General features: G+C 38.6%; 1 protein-coding gene across 4 annotated transcripts in view; it reads right to left on the reverse strand.

Annotated features, from left to right (window-relative positions):
• AP2B1 (adaptor related protein complex 2 subunit beta 1) overlaps positions 1-16177 on the reverse strand; it is a 139215-nt gene that overhangs the window by 98698 nt on the left and 24340 nt on the right. For all 4 annotated transcript variants that reach the window (XM_003414552.4, XM_003414551.4, XM_010594240.3 and 1 more), the window contains exon 5: positions 14641-14886. In XM_003414552.4, the coding sequence (XP_003414600.1) occupies positions 14641-14886 (246 nt within the window). The remainder of the gene's footprint in view (positions 1-14640; positions 14887-16177) is intronic.

Genomic DNA, 16177 nt, shown 5'->3' on the forward strand with positions numbered 1-16177 from the left:
AAACCAAACCCGTTGCCATGGAGTCAATTCTAATTCATGGCAACTCCATGTGTTACAGAGCAGAACTGAGCTTCATAGGTTTTTTTTTTTTACTGTAATCTTTACAGAAGCAGATCATCACGCTTTTCTCCCACTGTGGGTGGGTTCGAACCACCAACCTTTGAGCTAATAGTTATGCACAAACCATGTGCGCCACCAAGGGACCTTGCAGGGGGTGTGAAGTGGTATCTCAATGTGACTTGACTTGCATTTTCCTAACGACTAATAATATTGAACATCGTTTCACACACTGGCCACCTGTATATCTTCTTTGGAGAAACACCTATTCAAGTCTTTTGCCCATTTTTTTGTTGGGTTATTAGTTGATTTTTTTTTTTTTAAGTAAGGAATTTGTGTTTTGACCTACTTTACACTATACCTGGAGCCCTGGTAGCACAGTGGTTAAATGTTTGGCTGCTAACCAAAAGGTTGGCAGTTTGAATCCACCAGCTGCTCCCTGGAAACCCTATGAGGTGGTTCTAACTCTGTCCTATTGGGTCCCTATGAGTCGGAATCGACTCAACGGCAACGGGTTTTTTTTTTTTTTTTCTTTTGGTTTATACCTAAGATTCTGGGTAACGCAAGTGGCTTGTGATTGACTGCTAACCTAAAGGTTGGTGGTTCCAACCTACCCAGCAGCTCCACAGAAGAAAGGCCAGGAGAAATGCTTCCATAAAGATCATAGCCAAGAAAACCTTATGGAGAAGTTCTACTCTGTCACACATGGGGTCATCACGAGTCAGAATCAACTTGATGGCAACAGGTTTTGTTTTGTTTTATACTGTACCTAACAGAGTTTCAGAGATAAAAGAAAATAATGGTTAAAATTTATTGCATACTTACTATGTGCCATTAATTCTCGTAACAACTCTGAGGTGTTGTTATTGTTGTTGTTTGCCATCAAGTTGATTCCGACTTAGTGACCCCATAGGATAAGGGAGAACTGCCCCATAGGGTTTCTTAGGCTTCTTTATGGGAATAGATCATCAGGTCTTTTCTTCCATGGAGCTGCTGGAAGGTTTGAACTGCCAGCCTTTTAGTTAGGACCCAAGCACTTTAACCACTGCGCCACCAAGGTTCCTCAACTCTTGAGGTAAATTCCCCCCCCACCCCCAAAAAAACCAAACTCGTTGTTATCGAGCAGATTCCAACTCACAGCAACCCTACAGGACAGAGCAGAACTGCCCCACAGAGTTTCCAAGGAGCAGCTGGTGGATTCGAACTGCCAACCTTTCAGTTAGCAGCCGTATCTCTTAACCACTGCGTCACCAGGGCTCTACTCTGAGGTAGTTACTATTAAAATCCACCTATTACAGATCAGGAAAAAGGGCTTAGAGAAGTTCAGTGACTTGTTTAGGGTCACACAGTAAGAAGGGGATAGTGCTGAAATCTGAATTCAAACCCGTGTCTGATTCCAGCATCTGCGTACTCTGTCCCCAGCATTCACACAAGGTGCAAGGGCTGTGTGAATTTCAACTGGGGAAAGGGGGAGAAAAATCAGGGCTGGGGGAGGATAATGTAACCAGAGTATTACTTCCAGATAAAGGTGACACGTAAATTCATACAAGGAAGAAAAATGTATTCTTCTGCTTTCATATATTTCAGAGATAATATCCTGATAGCACTTAAAGAGGCAAGATTTACTATCCAGTTATAAAACCTGATTCATAAGCTACCTCTATTTTATATGCAACAATTCTGAGGACATAAATTTGATCTCATTTTTTAAAAAAAGCAATGAGTTGGAGCAATGGATATGGTTAGAAAAAAAAAAAAAAACGTGAAAAAAGGACTCTAAAAGGAAATGTGGATATCCATTGAGAGTGGAATATCATAGACAGAAGCTCCTTTATAAGAAATCTTTCCTACATTTCCCCGTCCCTTTGATTTTCATCCTGCACTATAATTTTATTCATTTTCATAGTAGCCATGGGACCCAAGAAAGATATCACTTTCAGTATAGTGAGCAACTTCTTCCCATTAACTAAATTACTGTTTAGAGGAGTTTTCATTTCCAACAATGACCTTCAAGGTCACTCTGAACAGATTTATGCTTCAGTTTTTCTTTTCAATTTGCTATCCTTTTGGCTGGTGCCCCTGAAGATGTGACTAAAATAAAAGCAGCAGAATAAATTAACAAAACTATTACCATGAAATACACATGTGGTTTATTTTTATCCTCTTAAAAATCACCCACAGTTTGGGATTTTGTTCTCACCTTAATGGAGAGACAACATGTTAAAAGCACAGGGAACATATATATTCATCCCGTGGCTATATCAGTAGTCATTACCATCTCCTCAAAGAGACAATGACTATGTTTTTTTTTTTTCCTTAAAGTAAAACTTAGAGCTCATGTCTCAATCCAAAACACTGTCCAGAATGCCAACTGATAATATGCCTACTGTATTACATTCTACAAGGTCGCTATGAGTCAGAACCAACCCGACAGTACCTAACAACATTACATTCTATAATGTTCAGGGTTTTTTCCCCCAATTTTTCCTTTCTGGAATGAGAGCCAAAACTTACCATTGAGCCAACACACCTCATTGTGGCAAGAAAGTTTAAATACATGGTAACAAGTTTACAAATAAAACTCGATAAAAGTCATTATTTAAACTGGTGTAAGATATGATCTGATAAGATACAAATACTCTCAAAGTCCAAACACTACAAATATCAACAAATAGGCAAAAGGCACTCCTAAGAAATCACTTGGCCCACAGACTCTAAAAGTACACTAAAATATGCTGTAACGTGAACAAAACATTTAAAATTACACCACTTACTATCTTCCTTTTCAGAGTAAAAGTGCTCTCTTGCCAAATTAAAGCCTTGACATCATCTTAAAGGGGGCACTAAGAATTGAACGAGCCTTGATCCTTTGGTGCACCACTGAATTGCTATGTACAACAGATCTGCTTCCAGGAAGTTGCTGATGAGAAGTGCTGTAAAGGTATATCCTTGAACAACCTTTTAAAATTAATTCTACAATGATTTGGTAAGTAATATTGTAAAAATATTTAGCTCCGTTTGTAGGTGAGGTGGAAACCCTGGTGGTGTAGTGGTTAAGTGCTACGGTTGCTAACCAAAGGGTCGGGAGTTCAAATCTGCCAGGCGCTCCTTGGAAACTCTATGGGGCAGTTCTACTTTGTCCTATAGGGTCGCTATAAGTCGGAATCGACTTGACAGCACTGGGTTTGGTTTGGTTTTGGTGGATGAGGTGCCCTCAAAGGTAACCTAAGAAACAATGTCTGGCTTTAAATAACCTATACAAAAAAATAACCTATATAAAACAGTTTCAAAAAATTAAAAAAGATTTTTTGCCATTGAAAGATTAACCCTTCGAAATTACTGATATTAAGCATCACAAGCACTATAGAATATAAATGCTTGTTAAGATTAAGGGCTTTGCCAGCCCTCTACCCTTTAATGCTCACAACAATCCTATAATATAAGCACTATTTGTAATCCCCACTGTGCTGATAAGAATACTGACGCTCAGGGAGGCCGCACAGCTTAGAAATGGCAGAACCAGGATACAAACCCCATTCTGTTTGGTTACAGAGCAGGAACTTTAACACAATTGCTACAGTGACCAGAAGAAAAATTCCATTTCACAGCTAAAAAGCACGTTTCTGTTTTTCAGGTACTTTTAATACAGAGTAGGTCAATGCTTTATAAATGAAGTGACTAAATGCAATTTAGTACCCTAGACTGAACTGTGGAATAGTAAAACATTCCACATTAGTAGTAAAACTGGTGAATTTAAATGAAATCTGTAGTTATTAGTAACAACCTATGCTAATTTCTTAGTTTTGACAAGTGAATCATGGTTACTTAAGATGGTAATTTCTTAGTTTTGACAAGTGAATCATGGTTACTTAAGATGGGAACGTAAGTGAAGGGCACATGGGAACTCTCTGTACTATACACTTTCAACTTTTCAATAGATCTATTTTCCCCAAATGACTTTATTTTTAAAAAGCCTAACTTGGTAATGTGATGATGAAATAAAACCAACGATAATGATTTAAAAAAAGGGAGAATACATGGAAAAATATTTCCACAAAGTACATTAACACAGGAAAACAAAAAGTGTTTGCTTTCTTTAAGTAAAGAGAAGGGCTCAGATGAATGGTGGGAAACACAAAGGTAGGCAGTCTGCCTTACATCAAAGCAGCCTCCAATGAGTCCACTTACTCAACATTTCAATCCTTCAGAAATTACCCGCTGCCCCTGGTCACCCTTTCAGCTCAGTAATGAGGTCACTCCTGAGGTTCACCCTTCAGCCAAAGACTGGACAGGCCCATAAAACAAAAGGAGACTAAATGGGCACACCAGCCCAAGGGCAAGGACTAGAAGACAGGAGGAATAAAGCTGGTAATAGGGAACCCAAGGTTGAGAAGGGAGAGTGCTAACATGTCGTGCGGTTGTTAACCAATGTCATAAAACAATACGTGTACTAACTGTTTAATGAGAAGCTAGTTTGTTCTGTAAACCTTCATCTAAAGTTCAAAAAAAAAAGTTAAAAAATAAAAAGGGGACATGGATTAAAAAAAAAGTGGGGCAACTGGAAAAAAAAATTACCAGCTGCTCCTCTTTTAGTATCAAGCGTAACATCATTCACGTGTAGAACTCAGACACAGGCTGGACATATTAACTCCTGCATTTCTTTTATCAAGTGCCTACCACCCTCACATGTCTAAAATTCTACCAGCTCCGTAACTCCGTATTATGAACATTCGACATGAGGAGTATTATATGTTCCTAATTTCACTCACGTTTAATATTTTAACTTTGTAACTGTCACTTATTCATACATACTTCTGGATTACTGAAATCATATAATTAAAGTACCAAATTAAGTTATGTCAGTTAAGTTTTGCTATGCTTCTCGAACTACCCTCACTAGACAATTTAACATAGCGCACGTGGACACCAAATATATTCTGACAAAAAGCCTCCCAGAACCTAGAAAGCGGCCCAGATAGATGAGTTTTTCAACATTCATCATCTTAGACTGACAACCATACTTTCTAATGCTTAAATAAGAATTACAATAATTGGGAGATGCATAATGTTACTTCTGTTCCTCAGTAATAGCTGCAGCTTGTGAAGCATCTACTTAGGAACCCCTGGGTGGTGCAGTGAACATACTCAACTGCTAACTTAAAGGATGGAGGTTCAAACCCACCCAGAGGAGCCTCAGAAGAAAGTCCTGGTAATCCACTACTGAAAAATCAGCCCGTGAGAACTCTGTGGCGCACAGTTCCACTCTGACACACATGGGGTCGCCACGGGTCACAACTGGTTACATGCCACACGTTATGTTTTTAGATAATATATTATTCTGTAAAATAGATAGGAAACTGCATATTTGCTCAAGACCATATTTTTAGTAAGTAGCCAAGCCAGGACTCAGACAGCAGCCACTCTGGCTCTAAAGCCTGTATGGTATTTCTATAATCCATAAACCTTGGCACTACTGTGAATTTGGGCTGGATAACTTTATTTTGGGGAACTCTTTGTTGCACGATTACAGCATTCCTGTTCTCTGCCCATTAGATGCCATTTGTACCCCTCCTCTCAGTTGTGACAACCAAAAGTGTTTCCAGACATTACTAAAGGTCACCTGGGGAGCAACACTGATCCTGGTTGAGAACCACTGTCAACATCCCATGCAGCCTCTATGTGCTGGCTAGCATGCAGTCAAAACACACACTTCCTTCTGAGAAGACAAGTTATTTTTCATAATAGAGTTTTCTAGAAAAAGTTCAAATTCAAAGCAGCTGGAAGTTTAACTAGAGCCTTTGCTAAAGGGTAACCTGGGCCTGCGTTGTGGCTATTCTGAAAGCATACTGCTTTGGCAGAAGAAACTTCAGAAAATGAAAAAAATGTTTTTAAACTACTTTTTCAGAGGGGGTAGAGCAATGGAGGAGGGGTACTCCCACGGTCAGCTCTGAAAGTGACGTAAGACAGAACTCAGAAGGCCTAAAAGACAGAGCTCAAAGTGGCTATGTGGCAAACCAAGGGGACTCAGGAGCACTGAGCTCAAAAACAAAAAAGCAAAGTGTATGTGGTGGAGTTGTCATGCTAGTCAAGTGGCATATACACTGCTGGTGGGGATGCAAAATGGTACAACCACTTTGGAAATCAATTTGGCGCTTCCTTAAAAAGCTAGAAATAGAACTACCATACGACCTAGCAATCCCACTCCTTGGAATATATCCTAGAGAAATAAGAGCCTTTACATGAACAGATATAGGCACAACTATGTTCACTGCAGCACTGTTTACAACAGCAAAAAGATGGAATCAACTATGATGCCCATCAACCAATGAATGGATAAATAAATTATGGCATATTCACACAATGGAACGATAAAGAACTATGAAACAATGATGAATCCATGGAACATCTCGTAACATGGAGGAATGTGGAAGGCATTATGCTGAGTGAAATTAGTCAGCTGCAAAAGGGCAAATATTGTATGAGACCACTATTATAAGAACTCAAGAAATAGTTTAAACAGAGAAGAAAATATTCTTTGATGGTTACAGGGTGGGGAGGGAGGGAGAGGGGTATTCACTAATTAGATAGCAGGCAAGAAGTATTTTAGGTGAGGGGAAAGACAACACACAATACAGGAGAGGTCATCACAACTGGACTAAACCAAAAGCAAAGAAGTATCATGCATACGACCAAACACTTCGAAGGCCAGAATAGCAGGGGCGTGGGTCTGGGGACCATAGTTTCAGGGGACATCTGGGTCAACTGGCATAACAAAATGTACTAAGAAAACATTCTGCATCCCACTTTGGTGAGTGGCATCTGGGGTCTTAAATGCTAGCAAGCAGCCATCTAAGATGCATCAATTGGTCTCAACCCACTTGGAGCAAAGGAGAAGAACACCAAAGCACAAGGTAATTATGAGCCCAAGAGACAGAAAGGGCCACATAAACCAGAGATTACATCAGCCTGAGGCCAGAAGAACTAGATGGTGCCTGGCTACAACCGATGACTGCCCTGACAGGGAACACAACAGAGAATCCCTGATGGAGCAGGACAGCAGTAGGATGCAGACCTCAAATTCTTGTAGAAAGACCAGACTTAATGATCTGACTGAGACTAGAAGAACCGACCCCGGAGGTCATGGTCCCTGGACCTTCTGTTAGCCCAAAACCGGAACCATTCCCAAAGCCAACTCTTCAGACAAGGATTGGGCTAGACTGTAAGATAGAAAATGATACTGGTGAGAAGTGAGTTTCTTGGCTCAAGTAGACACTTGAGACCATGTGGGCAGCTCCTGTCTGGAGGCGAGATGAGAAGGCAGAGGGGGACAGGAGCTGGGTGAAGGGACACAGGGAATACAGACTGGAGAGAAGGAGTGTGCTGTCTCATAAGGGGGAGAGCAACTAGGAATACACAGCAAGGTGTATATAAGTTTTTGTATGAAAGACTGACTTGATTTGTAAACTTTCACTTAAAGCACACACACACACACACAAAAAAAGTCAAATGGCAGATTGTACCACAAACATGTTAACTGGAGTTGGAATATCCCAAGATGCTTCTAAGAGAAAAACAAAAACCACAGTTAGCAAGAAAACCCTAATGTACGGGTGAAAAGCTAGAGAATACTTACTATTGCCCAAAAGTCCATTTTTCTTACAAATGCAAACTTAGTGTAATTAAATTTTTAAAATTCTAGCATCTGAGAAGAAAACATGGGGGCTATTTTGCCATAATTCCAAAGTGTTTCCTTATTCTGAATACAGGATTACTTTAAAAATAATGGACTAATAAAATTCACATCTGAAAATAAGTTCAGTTCTAATTCCTTCAGAACAGATTTTATTATATGAATTTGTTCAGATATCAAAAGAATCAGAACCTTTTAAATCAATATCATAGCAATAATATTTACCTGTGCCTAACGTCTACTTCATAACTACAGTAGCAGCCATCACCTTGTGACCTCCCATAAGCCATGTGCTTTAACAGGCACTTTTCACGTGATAGGTCAATTAATACGCACAACAACTCATTAATCCTCGTTTTACAGACTCAGGGCGGTGAAGAAACTTGAATAAGAGCATAAAACTAGGAATTAATAGTGAGAATTTTTTACTTCAAAGTCCATCTTTTCTCTCTTAAATACTATTTCACTGAAGGTCAGCTTTAATCAAAGTATAAATGATAAAATAACCACAGGAAAGAGTTGTGTGCTATCCTCCCAAAATGACAGGAAATGAAAATATAATAAAGTTTTATTACCTGCAGCAAGGCACACTGCCCAGGAACCAGACTGGAGGTCAACTTAACCCCAAGAGTATTTAGATCTTGATCAACATTTTATTCTCATATTAGAAGATTTCAAAGTCATTTCTGCAGTCGTCTGGTGCTTTTACATCTAGAATGCCCTTCTGAAATGAGCTATAAGAAAACTAAGGCAGAACCCCTTGGAAGCTTTAATTTCTTTAGCAAGAGGTTCTAACATTCACTGGTGCAGTGCTGCCACCATGTGGAGCAGCATCTGAAAAAGTGGAATTTTACTCCTTAAGAGCAGTAAAATTATCAGAGTGAGAGGATCGAAAAGATTTCCATTAATAAAATAGTTTTCAGATAACTGAAGGTCTCAGGTTCAAAATTTTAACCATTTTGAGAAAATGAAACAGTTCTTAGTGTGTCTGCGTACGGTGCATTTATACACACATTCTACTGTATATATATATAATATACACAACAGTGTAAGATCCATGAAGGGACTCAGAACTAGGTCAGAAATTTGGCTACATCACTACTGGCTGTATGTTCATTCTTTAGCCTCTCTGAGTGTGCATTTCTTGATCTGTAAAACAAAATAACCTCTACTTCACTGGGCAGATATAAGAATGAATTAAAATATTTTAAGCAAAAGTATCCACCATAGGGCCTGGCCCAGAAGGCTATTAAATTTAAATTTCCCTTTTCCTAGTGACACGAGGCCATCATAAGTCTCAGGAACTTCTGAGATGTCTTAGCTATCAAACCTTACATTCTATCACTAGGCCTTGGAAGTTAACATTGATGCACTCATTCGTTCCTTATCAGCAGCATTTCACTCTACAAGACACCATGCTCTCCTGGTTTTCCTCCTATCTAACTGGCCACTCCTTCCCTATCTCCTTTGCTGTCCTTCTGCATCTCCCAACCGCCTAAATTGGGAGGCGCCCAGAGCTCTTCTCTACGTACTCTCATTCCCTGGGTAATCTTGTTTAGTTTCATGGCTTTAATTACCGTCCATATGCTATTGACCCCCACATTTTTATCTCATCTTGGATCTCTCTCCTAAACAGGCTCATACATCCAGGGGCGGCCTAATCGACATCTCCACTTGGCTATCTAATAAGCACCTCAAATTTAACACATCCAAAAGTCAACTCCTGTTCTCTTTCTCATTTCAGTAAATGGCAACTCCATCTTCCTACTGCTCAGGCCAAAAAACATAGGAGTCATCCCTGGTACCTCTCTTTCCATCACTCCCATATCTGCCAGCAAATCCAGTTGAGTCTGCTTTTAAAATATATCCATAGCCATTACAGAGATGCAAATCAAAACCGCAATGAAATACCATTTTACTACTACTAGGATGACTAAGATAAAAAAACAAACAAACAGAAAATGACTAATATTGGTGAGGATGTGGGAAATTGGAACCCTTACCCATTGCTGGTGGGAATGCAAAATACTACAGCCATTGTGGTGGTTCCTCAAAAAACTAAAAATAGAACTACTATATGACCCAGCAATTCCACTCCTAGGTATATACCCAAAAGACTTCAAAGCAGAGATCCAAACAGAGACCTGTACACCGATGTTCATCGCAGCACTATTCACAATAGTCAAAAGGCGGAAACAACCTAAATGTTCATCAACAGATGAACGGATAAACAAAATGTGGTACATATGCAAAACGGAATACTATTCAGCCAGTAGGAGAAATGAAGTCTTGATACATGCTACAATATGGATGAAGCTGGAAAACATTATGCTGAATGGAATAAGCCAATAACAAAAGGACAAATATTATATGATCTCACTTATTATAAAAGACAAAAAAAGGCAAATGTATAGAGAACAAAGTTTATTTGTGGTTATCAAGGGTTGGGATGGAGGGGGGGAAAAGGTGGCTAATGGTGATGGAAATATCACACTGATTAAGGGCAGAGTTGCACAGCCAATTATTTTAATTGTTGTCAATAAGTTGTACACCTGTAAAAAGTTGCATTGGCAAAAGTTGTGTGGATAGATATATTTACGACAACTTACAAAAGAAAAAAAAAAGTAGCTGCTGAGGCTGCTTGTGTAGAACAAAAAACCTCATGGGATTCAGTTTCTTGGTTTAGAGGTTAAGGGTCGTGGTTTCATGGGACATTCCAGTTAACTAGCCTAATAACATGTTTAGTGCCTCTGTTCTACCTCCTAGTTCTCACCACATGCCTGGAGTCTTAAAAGCCTGCAAGCAGCCATCCAAGGCACAACAACCGGTCTCTATTTGCCTGGAACAACAGAGGAAGAAGGAGAGCCAGAAACAGGAAGAGGACATGGAATGTGTGGCTAATTGCCTCCATGAACAACTCCTCCTTTGCTGAGACCAGAAGAACTGGATGATGCCTGGCTACCATTACCGGACATTTTGATCAAAGATTCCATAGAAGAAAATGCAAAACAGAATTTCAAGTTCTCACGGACTTCAGACTTCCTGGAGCCATGAAGGTTGGATGAGCCCCTGAAACTATTGCCCTGAGATAAATCTTTCAACCTTAAACCAGAAATATGCCCTGAAGTCTTCTTAAAACCAAACAACAGTTTAGCTTAACTAGTAAAAAAGGTCTGCCTTGAGCATTATGCTGTTTTAAGAACTATTTATACGGGATCAAACTGACAACAGCAACTTGAAAGATTACATAGGAAAGTTAGGGGGCAGTGAATTTATGTTAATGGAGGAGGAACAAGTCAGAAAAGGTGGGTGAGAATGGTTACACAACTTGAAGTATATAATCAGTGTCACTAAACGGTAGAAATTGTTGAATTGGCATATGTTTCGTTGTGTATATTCTCAACAACAAAATTAATATAGTTAATATATTTAAAAAATATATCCAGAATCCAGCAACCTCTCACCACATCTACCATTTCCACCCTGGTCCAAGTCACCAATCATTTCTTGCCTGGATTATTACAATCACTTCCAAACTGATCTCCTTGATTCTGCTCTTGCCTCCTCTGTAATCTATTCTTAACAAAGCAACTAAAGGGGCCTATTTAAAACAAAAGTCAAATGATGTCATTTTGCTCAAACTCTCTAATTTAGGTTTTCTCAATTTTTTAAATTATGGCCCCCCTACGGAAAATTTTTAGACATGAAATGTTAATACTATAGTTATATTGTATATTTTTATGTACTCTATGGATGTATATCTGTATGTTATACATAAAAAGAGTAAATGCTTACTCCCTTTAGTCAATGCAAATAACTAAATATTCAAATAACTATTTTATTAAAATAACTAATTTTTTTTTATTATGCTTTAAGTGAAAGTTTACAAATTAAGTCAGTCTCTCATACAAAAAGTTATACACACCTTGCTATGTATGTACTCCTAGCTGCTCTCCCCTAATGAAACAGCACATTCCTCCTCTCCACCCTGTATTCCCCACGCCCTTTCAACCAGCTCCTGTCCCCCTCTTCTTATTTTCCTTCCAGACAGGAGCTGCCCACATAGTCTCGTATGTCTATTTGAGCCAAGAAGCTCACTCCTCACCAGTATCATTATCTATGTTATATTCCAGTCTAATCCTTGTCTGAAGAGTCGGCTTCAGGAATGGTTCCAGTCTTGGGATAACGAAGAGTCCAGGGACCATGACCTCCAGCGTCCCTCTAGTCTCAGTCAGACCATTAAGTCTGGTCTTTTTTATGAGAATTTGAGGTCAGCATCCCACTGTTCTCCTGCTCCATCAGGGATTCTCTGTTGTGTTCCCTGTCAGGGCAGTGACCAGTGGTAGCTGGGTATCATTCGGTTCTTCCGGTCTCAGGCTGATATAGTCTCTGGTTTATGTGGCCCTTTCTGTCTCTTGAGCAAATAAAATTTTTAAATTTAAAAACTATACAACAAGGCCAGTACAAGGGTAAGGCCATCAAGGTGCTCCAGGAGCAATATTTAAGGAGGTAACCGATTCTGAGAATTGTGTAAGTGCAGGGTTGGCACCTGAGAGTACCTTCTTAAATTCTGCACCCTAGGCTCCTTGCTAGCATAAGATGGACAGTATCGGGAAAAACTTCTACTGCTACTGAGAAGTCTGTCAAGAATGTAAAAAATATTTTCTGGTTAGATGGCAGTAGGTCCAACAATTTGGTATCTAATGCTGTTGCTTGCTTTAGAAAAATCTAAAATCTTTTATGAAAGAGGCAATAAAACAGGATGCACTCTTGAGACAGCTTCTCAAAAATCTACCAAGTAAATCTTAAATTTTCTCCAAAAGACTTCCCAAAGATCCTTGTGAAAATCTCCCCAAATAACCTCCTGATTTACTGCAGTAAATGCAGGTTAAGACTTATTAAGAGCAATCTATAGTTCAATGTTATATTAAGTTCAAATACAGACCTATTCAAGTGTTGCCTATTTAAATTACTTATAATTGGGGAGTAGGGGAAGAAAACATAAAATAAGACTGGCATGTATTGATAACTGTTGAATCTGGTGGTGGTAGATGGGTTCATTTTATTTCTTCATTATTCTAATTTTGAATGTGTTTTAAAATTCTCATTAATATGTTTAGTTGTATATATTTTTACCACAATAAAAAAAGTTTTAAAAATTCCTATAATGTATAAATAAATATACACTACTTGAGTACTATGGACTGGATAAGAACCAGTCTATTTCACAATGAAAACTTTGAATAAATCAAATGAATTAAGCTTGTTTCAGAGTCTCTCTTTCCTCTCCACTGGGACGTTTCTGGATAAAGATTTCTAAGTGCTACTAAGGCGCACACACAAAAAAGAAGGCCTTTCCAGCTAAGACCTCAGTTAGTTCCTATCCCTGATCATCTCATTTTACAGATTCTGCTTTGAAGCATTTACATTAGATTGACATTGACATTAGGGTAGAGATACCATTTCTCCCTGAACTGGAGCTGCCCCATTCTTAGCCTCACTGAATATTTACTAAGTTTCCACAGGACACATAACATCCTGCTCATCTAGCCAGTACCTGGAACTCAAACACTTTCCAACTCCTCACTTGTTCTCAGGTAGAAAATTTCAAAGAACGTGGCTCAAAGTAACAAAGGGAATCAAAAGCAACGCCGAAAGCACAACTCGGTACCAGCTAAGGTGTCAATAAGATGGACGATACTGCCTTATAAACTCACTTCCTCATGAATTAAAAAAAAAGTGCGACACGGTAATGCTTGGGAGAAAAAGGGCAGGACTGAACGTCCCAATACTGGGGGCGATACTCTGTCAGGAGTCATGGTACAAGGATGTGCACATGCACACACACACACACCTCTGTCCCTAGGAGATGGTTAAAAGACTCCTTATGGTAGTCAGTACTAAAAGTACTTCTAAAAAATGTGCCTTACTTCACCCTTTGATCTTAAATACTAAACTTGAAGGATAGTAATAATAATAAACAAGAGCCAAGGGTACCTAAAGAGTAAGATACACCAATAAGAGAAGTCAAAGCAGAGATCTGAGCAGGTAATTTGAAAGTGACAGTGTCTATTTCAAGGCAAATTACAACTGTCCAACTGAAAAAGTTCAACAAAAAATTATTCAGGTTAGCCACTGCTTAAATCTTAGTGTTAGTCATCTCCAAGTAAACACTGAATTAGGCAAAAAGTGAATACTATAAACTAAAGAAAGTGACTATGTCCCTCCATCTTCTTGGTAATGATCCTTAGTGACCAATGACTCAATTCAAATGAGCTTCAGTTACTAGCAGAATCTTTGTACCAGTTGGGACTTATTCCCCTCATTACACGCAAAATTTAAAATGTCCAATAAGAGAGATAAAAAATCCCAAACTCTAGGGTATTGTGTTCTGGCTGCCAGACATTTAGACTATAACCAACATGTCTAAAAGGAATCTTGTCTTAGAATTCTCTTGTAGAAAAATGCATTATAATAATTAGGCAATAAAGATCACTTTGATTCAGTTTCCATTCCACACCACCAGAAAATACCACAAACATCTATCTGAAGATATAATTGTAAAAAGAAAAAACAACAACAACAAACAAATCTGATACAAAGTTAAGGTTTAAGACCTCCTGAAAAAAATGATGAAAGTATTGGTTTGGTTCTGAGCAAATACAGGGTAGGTACGATACAAAGGTTTGCTTTGAGACTCTTGTATTTTGGTGCTTGGTCTTCACATCAGAAACACCTAGGGTATGAGATTACAATCTGTGGAACACACAGAAATCATGAGTCCTACAGGAACTTATCGGTTAATGTCCCAAAGACTAGGTTTGTTTTAAACATGCCTTTAAAAAGGACCCATTTTGAAATAGTGCTCTTTATAAAAAGCAGAAGCTTCTTACCATTGGATTTGAATCTGCTATGAGATCTCTCAGAGAATCCAGGAATCCCTGATCTTCCACCATTTGGGCATTGATATCATGGAGCTTTGCCACGCAGACTGCAGCAGTTTTCCTAACATAGGGGTCTTCATCCTTCAAGCACTTGCGGAGGGGCTCACAGAGATATTCTGTAATCTTGTCCACCCGGATGCAGCCCATGGTTCTGACTGCCAAGGCTCGAATCAATGGATTGGGATCTTCACAGTCCTACAGAAAACAGTCATCAACAACTGTAGGTGTACAGTCTACATAATCCACAAAAGAATATTTCATCAATTTAGAAGCTATACCATACCTTCAGGTTACATTTTACATTAAAACCCAAATCTCCCATTCTATTTTTTTCCTAAGTATAAATCTGCCCTGAAAATACCATTAGGCTTGTATTTAGATGCAGGAAAAATGAGGCACTAGAAAGACTGTCTCAGTCCACAGTCAGTCCCCAAGTAACAGTAGAGAGAAAAAAGAGCCAGATTTCTGGGGCCTCCAGCTAAGAGAGCAAAGGAGAGCACAGAAGCTGGTTTGGGCCAGACATAAATGCCTGGAGTTAAGCAGCAGAGAGGGCCCTCTGAGATTCCCATTAATGTGCATTCTCCTTTACCACCAAGTGCTTCCTGCACAGACCACAACAAACACTCCTTTAAATAGCAGTACATTAAAAAAATGTTTTAAACATTATAAATCTATGTGTAACTCTAAGTTCCAAACACTAGAAACTAAGTTCTTTCCAATGATATACTCCATCTGTGAACCATGAGCCAGGAAGATGAAACTTTATGTTCCGTCTGGTTCTGTAATACAGCTAAACACAGGAAAAGAAGAAAAATTCCCTGAGAAAGAAGAAAGCATATTGGTTATTTTCCAAACCAGTGTAATAGAAGTAATTTTAGAAATGCTGCCTGATTTTTTTTTTTTTTAAATGAAGACTAAGCTCCAAGCAAGGAAAAAAACCAAGAAGTGAAAAAAATATCAGTGGGAACAATCCCAGTATGCTCACTAAATCTAATAATAGAAAAAATCTACCTGGATATTCAAGAACATTAAGGAATGATCAAGTTTTTAAGATGTGACAATGGTATCATGGATATATTTTAAAAAGAGATCTTATTCTGACAAATTTACAGATGAAATGATATGATGTTTGGAATTTGTTTAAAGATTATCCAGTGGGAGGGGGGTCAGGAAAGTATATATAGGAGTGTAATTAATCAAGAAGCAGTCACATGTCCTTAATTACTGAAACTGCAAGATGGATAATATTTAGGAATTTATTACACTTCTATTTGGATATAATATAAAAAATTAATCAAATGCTGTAAAAATCTATTAAATAAAACAAAACAAAAGTAGTAGCTCCTGCAGTTTTTTTCACTTCTGACCCTTAAGCATAATTTCTACAAAGATAAAATATATGGAGAAAAAGATTTCTTATGAGAAGACAGGATCAGCCTCAGAAGTTTCCATGAGGAATGGACTTATGAACAGTACAAAGAAACAC

Source organism: Loxodonta africana, chromosome 18 (assembly GCF_030014295.1).
Source record: "Loxodonta africana isolate mLoxAfr1 chromosome 18, mLoxAfr1.hap2, whole genome shotgun sequence".
Taxonomy (NCBI): Eukaryota; Metazoa; Chordata; class Mammalia; order Proboscidea; family Elephantidae; genus Loxodonta; species Loxodonta africana.